At 38.7% G+C, this 9,616-nt stretch overlaps 1 protein-coding gene across 2 annotated transcripts in view; it reads left to right on the forward strand.

The window, feature by feature from the left end:
• The window catches only part of LOC111859306 (uncharacterized), a 73,373-nt gene extending 64,468 nt beyond the window's left edge, over positions 1 to 8,905 (forward strand). For both annotated transcript variants that reach the window (XM_072718682.1, XM_072718683.1), the window contains exons 16-19: positions 1,430 to 1,448; positions 4,966 to 5,020; positions 7,419 to 7,524; positions 7,701 to 8,905. In XM_072718682.1, the coding sequence (XP_072574783.1) occupies positions 1,430 to 1,448; positions 4,966 to 5,020; positions 7,419 to 7,502 (158 nt within the window). In that variant the 3' untranslated portion in view covers positions 7,503 to 7,524; positions 7,701 to 8,905. The remainder of the gene's footprint in view (positions 1 to 1,429; positions 1,449 to 4,965; positions 5,021 to 7,418; positions 7,525 to 7,700) is intronic.
• The last annotated feature ends 711 nt before the right edge of the window (positions 8,906 to 9,616 follow it).

Consider the following 9,616-nt stretch of genomic DNA (forward strand, 5'->3'; position numbering starts at 1 on the left):
TGCCCTTTTAATTAAGGTATTTGATCATAATAATAATAAGAAAAACTGTAAAATAACAGTATTTATTTGTTTAACTTTTGGAATTGCCCTTTTAATTAAGGTATTTGATCATAATAATAATAAGAAAAACTGTAAAATAACAGTATTTATTTGTTTAACTTTTGGAATTGCCCTTTTAAGTAAGGTATTTGATCATAATAATAATAAGAAAAACTGTAAAATAACAGTATTTATTTGTTTAACTTTTGGAATTGCCCTTTTAATTAAGGTATTTGATCATAATAATATTAAGAAAAACTGTAAAATAACAGTGTTTTTATGCAAAAGAATAAAGGACATTTTTTGTAAATTTAATGTTTTTGCACTTCATTTGAAATAAAACATTTTACTGTAATTTTACAGTTTTTGTTTGGCAGTTGCTGCTGCCAGTCATTTTACCGTTTTTTTTACTAGATTTTTTTTTTTACAGTGTACAATAAACTACATACACTGTATGAACAAAAGTATTGGGACACATTTCTCAGTCACTGAATTCAGGTGTTTTGTTCAACCCCATTGCCACAGGTGTATAAAATCAAGCCCCTAAGCATGCAGTCAGGTTTACTAATATTTGTGAAAGAATGGGTTATTCTGAAGAGCTCAGCAAATTCAAATGTAGTACTGTAATAGGATACCACCTTAATTGACTTAACTGTCCGAACTTCCTCTGGCATCAACCCCAGTACAAAAAACAGTGCATCAGGAGATTCAATGAATTGGCTTCCATGGCTGATCAACCACATGCAAGCCTCACATCACCAAGCGCAATGCCAAATGTCAGATGGAGTGATGTACATAGGGTGACCACCTAATCCATGTCAGGAGGGACACTATGAGCTACTTCAGCTTTTACGAACTACTTTAAAGCTGAAAGGGTTCTGTGCTCTGCTAAAATGTTTGGTTAGTTCCTAGATTGAAAGACTCATCCAGCTGTTTCGCATTAACATTACTGACACATATGCATGATTATAGGAGACTGACCAATCAGCATACGGCAAGAACCCAGTGCTTAAGTGAAATCCTGGTCCTTTTAATTGAAATGTATGAAATGGTAGTTTACAAATCCTGTTGTAGCTCATAGTGTCCCTCCTGACATGGATTACAGTAGGTGGTCACCCTAGATGTACAACACACCGCCACTGGTCTCTGGAGCAGTGGAAACGTGTTCTGTGGAGTGATGCATCATGCTTCTCTGTCTGGCAGTCTGATGGACGAGTCTGGGTTTGGCAGATGCCTGTGGATTTATATTGATGCCTATGGATTTAGAATATTATAAAAGTTCCTGTAGGTGTAATGGCCAGGTGTCCCAATACTTTTGTCCATATGGTGAATCAATGTCTTTTCTATTTTAACATAAAAGGTATATTATTGTGTTGATTTCCATTTACAGGTATGAAGAAAAAACAAAAGTAAGTGGACATTTTTCTATATATGATTGTATAAATTTAAACACTTTCTGCAAATGAAAAATGACAAATTTCACAAGGAGCAGGTAAAAATTATTATATGTGGTCCAGGTGACATACACCATATGGCCAGTTATATGTCAACACCAGGTTGTCCACTGTCCCATGAACATGGTCAATCATTCACAACATGTAGAGTGCAAGAAGATTTTCTGAATACAGTGGTACCTCGGTTCTCGAACTCACTAGAACTCGAATTTCTTGAAAGTCGAACAAACCAGTTTGACCTAGAACTCGATCTGAATATCAGAAGTCGAACCGTGAACGCTGACCTAATATAAATTGTACGCGCCAGGAAATGAGTCATACTACAATGCAATTCTTACTTGAATGCCTTCTTCACAGGCTGGACGATTAACCAAATAAAGCAGCACAACATTACAGTAACTAACAATAAATAAACCACTAACTTACAAGTACTATTAGAGCATTTATGTCATTTATTTAAACTTTATTTTACAAGGTAAATTAACTGAAAACCAGTTCTCACTGCTTTATGTGATATTTGGGAGAAATAGCAGATTACGCATCGGAACTGCCTGGGATTCAAACGTCATGCGTGTAACAAAACTCTTCAGCCAATAAGGGCAAAGGTGTGTCGTCACAGAGGCGGTTCCAGTTTGTGCAGCCAGGTGAGAGGTCGCAATGCATCTAACCGTAATGCATTGGGTCAGGATCAGAATGCGTTGCTTTAAGCCAGCGCTGTAAGCAAGTCGAACGCACCCAATGACCGGACTGGGGAAACAAACTGAAACGCGGACTTAATACAGAGGACTAATGACAACAACCAGAAACAGCTGATCACATAGGGATCTCACACGAGGTTAACGAGGGGGCGTGGCACACGGAAGAAATGAAAATGCTCTTCTTGTTTTGTCCTGTTCATTTTGCGTTTAAATTATTTTGGGGGCCGGGAACCAATTAATTGGTTTTCCATTATTTTTTATGGGAAAAATTCTATCAGAATTCAAACTTTTTAGGATTTGATCTGGATTCCGGAACGGATTAAGTTCGAGATCCAAGGTACCACTGTACTTTAAAATATATATTTTGGGGTGCCACGGTGCTACATTGGTTAGCACTGTTGCTTCTCACTTCTGGGACCTTTAAGTCTCCACCATGGATCTAATGTGTGTGGAGTTTACATGTTCTCCCCGTTTTGTCATGGGGATTCCTCTGGGTACTCCGGTTTCCCCCCCCACTCCAAAAACATGCTGAGGCTGATTGGAGTTACCAAATTGCCCGTAGGTATGAGTGAATGGTGTGTGAGTGAATGGCATGTGAGTGAATGGTGTGTGAGTAAATGGTGTGTGAGGGCTTGGCACCCCATCCTGGGTTGTTCCTTCCCTTGTGCCCATAGCCTATGGGATAGGCTCTGAACCCACCGCAACCCTGACTAGCACAAGCAGTTGCAGAAGTTGAATGGATGGCTGGATGGATATTTTTTGTCGCCAGGCTCCTCCTCTTGGCAAGTTTTTTCAGTAGCATAGTTGGAAAAATTTATCATGGGAGACTTTAATCATGCCATTTAGCCCTAGTCCTACTCAGTGTCAGAAAATGAAAGAACAGGCGCAAATCTGTTGAACCTGATTAAACTGAGACATGTCGCACAATGTTAGGCTTTTAATACAGATTTTTTTGGAGAGGTGGGGAGTGTTTGAAGGGTAGGCTTGGCATTATTACATTAATATTGTTCATATACCGCAGTGTTTTAATTTGGCACAATTTATCTTGTGGAATCCCCCTGTGAAGTGGATGGTATCGTGGTATGAAAAATTAGATACCAGCCAAGCCTACTGTAAGGCAGCTAGAGATAGAGGCTGGGGGGTGTGGAAGTAGTAGTGATTAAATCTTTGTTATTTTTGTTAGCTTCTTTTCCATTTATATGAATGCTCATCTTAACCAGTCTAGTGTTATAATAAATGTTTTTTTTAAAGGTTATAATGCTAAAATTACAATTTTTTTTTTGTTTGATAATGTTTAATTTTTACAAGTTTGGAACCTGGATAAAGATTGTATGTACAACCCACTGTGCCTGTAGAGCAGTTTTTTTGCCAGCTAACTGGAGCTTGTGTGTGTAAAACAGTCCTGGTAGCAATAACATTTGATCTCAGAAGAAAATCACAGTGGGGTCTGTATGTCTCTGTATGTTTTTCTGTTTGACATTACATGGTAGTTATACCATTGGTGAGTTTGTTATGGAAAATCTTGGTCGTTGTGCAGGGCTCCAGACTACAACAATTTGGTCAAATTTTGCGACCATTTTTGGAGACAGTGTGACTAATTTTTTTTAACTAGGTGCACCAGTATGACTTGCTATTTCTTTTTTAACTATCATCGTATATCACATGAAATGGAGCAAGGATAGGTGTAGGGTTGGGTATTGTGAAGTGGTTCCAAATTAGAAATTTTTATGAACCAGGAATTCGATAAGACATTTGAATTATGGTTCCATGTATCGATTCCTCCACCTGCATTTTAAATCAGCTATGCAAGGATCAATGCACCACAACTCTGCTTACATGTTTGTATTTGAAATTATTTTCACATTTATGACCTGAAAAGGCATTTTGTAAGTGGAACTATCATTTAGACTTGGACAGTAAAATGCCAGCAAAGCATATTACATTATTTGTTTTTGCTGAAACCGTATTTTGGAGAATTTCAAAATATCGAAATACAGTTGCTTTTTAAAGCACAGTCAAAATACCTGATAAAGAGTGATTAGTGTGGAAAGCTAATGTGAGTCTGTTGTCATCATAACAACACGAATTGGGAACAATGTGAGCAGGATGTCATATCTGGCTGGTCCATAAGCCCATTGGTGACAATGAAACAAACATTGGTGTTTAGATTTTAAAAAGCACCATTTAACTTAATTTTCTTAAAGCACTACTTCACTAAGATTCTTTTGTTTAAAATAAAACATCACATTGTTGTTTTTGTAACTTGCATTTATCTATAATATAGTTAAATTGGCAAAAAATATAAATATGTTGCATTGCATGTCGATTTAATTGGTGCGCCTAAATTTTGTGCTGGTGCTCCTAAAATGTTCTGTAAGGAGCACAAGTACTACTAGTGGAAAAAGTTACTCTAGATTCTAGTAATGCATATAAGAAAGTAATAACTAGAGTATGAATAGTTAAACATAAAAATTATATAAATTCCATTTTAAGACATGGCCATTAAGACACACATGAATAAATAGTTAACCACCTAACTGGTGGGGAATGATTGTGCAAATTGTCATTTAAGTGGAATGTGCAATAAATGAAAAAGGGGAGTCATATGTCATTATTTGGACTCCGAGGATTCAGGTAAATGCACATTTATTGTCTTACGACAATACGAAAATTCATGGTAATATTGGGTATCAGTAAGGTATGCATTACAACTGACTAAAATGTGATACGCTGACAAAATTCTATTGTAGAAACTATATTACCTTTTTTTGTAGATTAACACAAGGGATCACCTTTCTTCAGAGATGCAGAGATCCTGAGCCAGACCAGGTAGGTGTCCAAGATACATTTGCCCCTCTGGTTGGTGTCCTGGGACTTGTTTCTCTACATCAGTCTGACCATCTTCCTTCAGATTATTAATAAGTATGGAGGCTGTTGAGGTAGAGCCCTTATTATATATGATATGTCAGTACATTCCCCATATACATATACAATGCCTTTCAACTTGTGTCTTGTACATTTTCATTTTAAAAATGCAGAATGATTTGTACAAGAACATGAACATTTGCCTAAACAAAGTTTGCTTGTACAGATTCATTACAATTTGTGCATGTGTTTGAATACATGCGACAACATATATTCAGATGTACAACTGGTTTGTGAACACTTAAAAGCGCATTTTTAGATCACACATGAATTCAGCAATGTATTTTTGAGACTTTCCTCATGTTGTTTTGAAGCCCGATCCACACACACAGAGCTGATCTACACATAGCTCCAGCCTACAGGATACCACTAGGCGGAGCTAATATGTCTGAAAACTAGACACAATCAGTTTTTCTCAACATACAGCCGAGGCCAAAAGTTTTGAGAATGACACAAATATAAATTTTCACAAAGTCTGCTGCTCACTCACAATTTTGCCTAAGAACACAGCCATAAATAAAGAATGGTACCAAAACATCCTCTCAGAGCAACTTCTCCCAACCATCCAAGAACAGTTTGGTGATGAACAATGCCGTTTCCAGCATGGTGGAGCACCGTGCCATAAGGCAAAAGTGATAACTAAGTGGTTCAGGGAACAAAACATCGACATTTTGGGTCCATGGCCAGGAAACTCCCCAGACCTTAATCCCATTGAGAAGTTGTGGTCAATCCCCAAGAGGCAGGTGGACAAACAAAAACCCACAAAGTCTGACAAACTGCAAGCATTGATTTTGCACGAATGGGCTGCCATCAGTCAGGATTTGGCCCAGAAGTTGATTGACAGCATGTCAGGGCGAATTGCAGAGGTCTTGAAAAAGGGCCAACAGGGCAAATATTGACTGTTTGCATAAACTTAATGTAATTGTCAATAAAAGCCTTTGACACTTATGAAATGCTTGTAATTATACTTCAGCATACCATAGAAACAAATCTACAAGCACTGAGGCAGTAAACTTTGTGAAATCCAATGCTTGTGTCATTCTCAAAACTTTTGGCCATGACTGTGTTCCTGCAATGAGACGGTGGCACAGTGGTTAGCACCATTGTCTCACACCTCTGGGACCTGGGTTTGAGTCTCTGTCTGGGTTACATGTGTGTGGAGTTTGCATGTTCTCCCCGTGTCATCGTGGGGTTTCCTCCGGTTTTCCTCCACAGTTCAAAAACATGCTGAAGTTAATAGGAGTTACCTAATTACCCATAGATGTGCATGTATGAGGGCTGGCACCCATCCTAGGTTGTTTCCTGCCTTGCACCCATTGGCTCCGGACCCCCTGCAACCTGAAATAGGATAAGCAGTTACAGAAGATGCATGGATATTCTCACAATCTAAGCACCTTCTCACTTAATCCGAGCACTGCTGACTTTGCTTGACAGAGTGGATAATGGTGGCAGAAACCAAGATATTGGATGGGTACATATTACTACAAATAATTTCTGCATAGTAAATGGAAATTGATCTTTCTAAATATGGTGCCTGTAATATCTGTGTCCTAGTAAATGCTGGCATTTAATCACCAAAAAAATCTTCTAGGCTTTCACTCAGTCATTAAAGGAAAAAGCCATTCACAGACTTTAACGACGGAACACCCATGATTTACCTTCAGTTTAATTAATGTTTAATTAAGGTTGTATCCATTAATCCTCTTTCCAGGGCTTTAGTGGCCTCAAGTCACAGCTAGTTTTCTCTCCTGTCTAAGACTTTAGAGTAGGGATTGCAAGTTTACACTCTTGATCTAATCAAAGGGAGTAGTTGAATATTAAAGTCAGGTGTGTTAAATTTTAGTTGGAATTGGGCGGAATACTGGTTGATCCAGTATACCAGTTTTAATTTCCCATACAAAATTAACTTTTTGTATACCACCATACCGTGACATAGCTGAAACAACAGCTGTAACACTTCAATAGGCAGCATTTTGTAATTATGTAATACTCTTTGCACTAGGTGGTAAATCTCCAGGAGCAGGAATAAGCAGCCCAGCCTTATAGTAATCAAACTTTCAAAAATACATCACTGAATTCACACATCACATGATCCACAGATGCTTTTTTAACCCTTAAATTTTGTCCATGCATGAAGGTTGTGAATATTTTACAAGGTGTTTGATGAGTACTTTTACTATTTATAGTTATTTGGTAAAAATAGTCAAGTAACCTTGAAGGTAAATACCACTTCCTGGTCACTATGTTAGATGTTTATTGGAACCTGTGAATCTCAAATGTCTTAACTGAAACTCTTTTGCAGAGAACATGTGACAATCGGGAGCTGGAAATCTTGCCACTTGGTGATTCCAATGGACGGAACACAGAGCAGATGACTAGGAACTAGAGGGCAGTGTTGGAAAGAAAATGTAAATAAAAGACCATGGTCATACAACTATATTCCTATATTATGCCAGAGAATTGTAAATTTACTTTCCTCGAAGTTCAATTATTATTCTTAGAGTTTTTTTATTTTCTTTAAGTTTCTTGTTTTTTTTTGTTTCTTATTTCTTAATTTTGTGTATTTTTTATGTTTTGTTGTCAGGTGGAGTGGTGGCTCTGAGGCTAGGGATCTGTACCAGTAACTGGAAGGCTGCTTGTTCAAATCCTTATTCTGCCAGAGTGATTCTACTCCGTTGGGGCCTTGAGTAAAGCCCTTAACCTGCAATTGCTTCATCCTAGATGTGATGTTAATCTACATTCAGCCCTATAAGGAAGTCCTTCAACTTCCAGGGAAAAACTTGGGGGTTGGTAGCAGGTCCATTTGGACTAGTGTGGTGCTGAGGTATCACCCACCACATGGCTGCACTCGGGTTCTCATCCCTGAAGTGGTTCGTCGTGTGCTGGGTGCAGCAACACACTAATCAGTGCCTGCTCCTTACCTCTCTCTTTGTTAAATGTTTTGTATTTAATTGCTTGGCAGTCTCTGAATTATGTTTTTGCGTTTCCTCAATGTTTTGCATTTTGCACTGATGACTGACTTTTTTAAATTGGTAGTTTATATCAGAATAATAGGTACGCATTTTTCTGCTAGAGATTTTATTCATTTATTTTAAGTCCATTACACCACTTCATCAAAAAGTGTATAGCCTAACAAATGATTTTGTGGTTAAGTGGTTTAGTCTCATGCCCATTCATAGTTCATATAAGTTTAACCTGGACAGAACACAGATCAAAATTCCATGAAGATGCCAGCAGGAAACCTTATTCTTCACTTAGTTCCAATCTAACCTTCCACACTTGCAACTTTGTAAAGTTATACTGCCAAGCTCAGAATGTAGGCGAGTCACCTTGATAAATTTTGAAAATTTATTTGTTCCATTCTTAATAAAAGTTAAACCTAGCTGACCTACATGATACACTGATAGTAAACTAGGGGAACTTAGCTGAAGTCAACTACCTACCCCCCTCTCCCTCGTGGCCATGAGCACATCCATTTTCAAAAAATGAGCCAGCCCCAAAATGCAAAACGCAAAACATTGCAGAAACAATGAATATTATTCCCTCTCGACCATAGCGGTAACTCTCAAGGAGCGATTTATTTCAATGTACACAATTTGAATTGCTGGATTCTTATTTGCCAAATGTATATATTACTGTATATAACTTCAATGGTGTAAACCTTTTGTTCTGCATTGTACTGTGACCTAAATAACTACTTGGACTTTCTGATATGTAATTGTGCTGGCAGAGAATGATTCTCGCCAGTAGGGGGTGTCGTGTTATTAAAAAAACACTTCGTGAGTCCGACTGTTATTGTAGCGTGTCTTTTAATAATTATCCACACGTCATCACTCCGCGACCCCCCGTAGTCTCCACCCGAATAACTAATTACACCACATCTCCCCTTTTAAGAATCAATGGGTAGACTACCATTGAATCAGCAAGACCCTAGGGGGTTATTTTGCCCCTGTGGCTGGAAGGTCTGCACCCTCTGAATCCTGAACCCTCCGATCCACATAACAGACACACAGCAGTCTAATCCTTAACGTGGAACAAGAAATTACAAACACAATACCAGCCCTGTGCTATCTGTCCTCACCCTAGAGACTAATGCTCGAAGGCTTACATCCAAACAGCGCAAAACATGAAATGGCTCATTCACAATATTGAACACATTTTTTTTTTTTTTTTTAAATGCCTCCTAGGCCCTGGAAACTGTGAACAAAACTATAAGTCCAACCGGGTCGGTCTTACTACAGCTCTCCCCGACCTGGTTCTGAGAGTAGGAGTAGATGGTGGTTCCAAAACGTTCTGCTGTGGCAGTGCTGCTGCAGGATGTTCTGTGGAAGGTCGTTCTGGAACGCCTCCCAGGATATGCTCAGCTGCTCCACCACTGCTCTGCTCCGGCGAGGGCTGCATAGCAATGAGATGGTGACGGTTTCGCCTGATGATCCCATGGGGACCCTCCACCAGGTATGAGCGGGGTGTAGTGTAGCTTCCAATGACAGCTCCAGCCGC

The sequence above is a fragment of the Paramormyrops kingsleyae genome, chromosome 12, assembly GCF_048594095.1.
Source record: "Paramormyrops kingsleyae isolate MSU_618 chromosome 12, PKINGS_0.4, whole genome shotgun sequence".
Taxonomy (NCBI): Eukaryota; Metazoa; Chordata; class Actinopteri; order Osteoglossiformes; family Mormyridae; genus Paramormyrops; species Paramormyrops kingsleyae.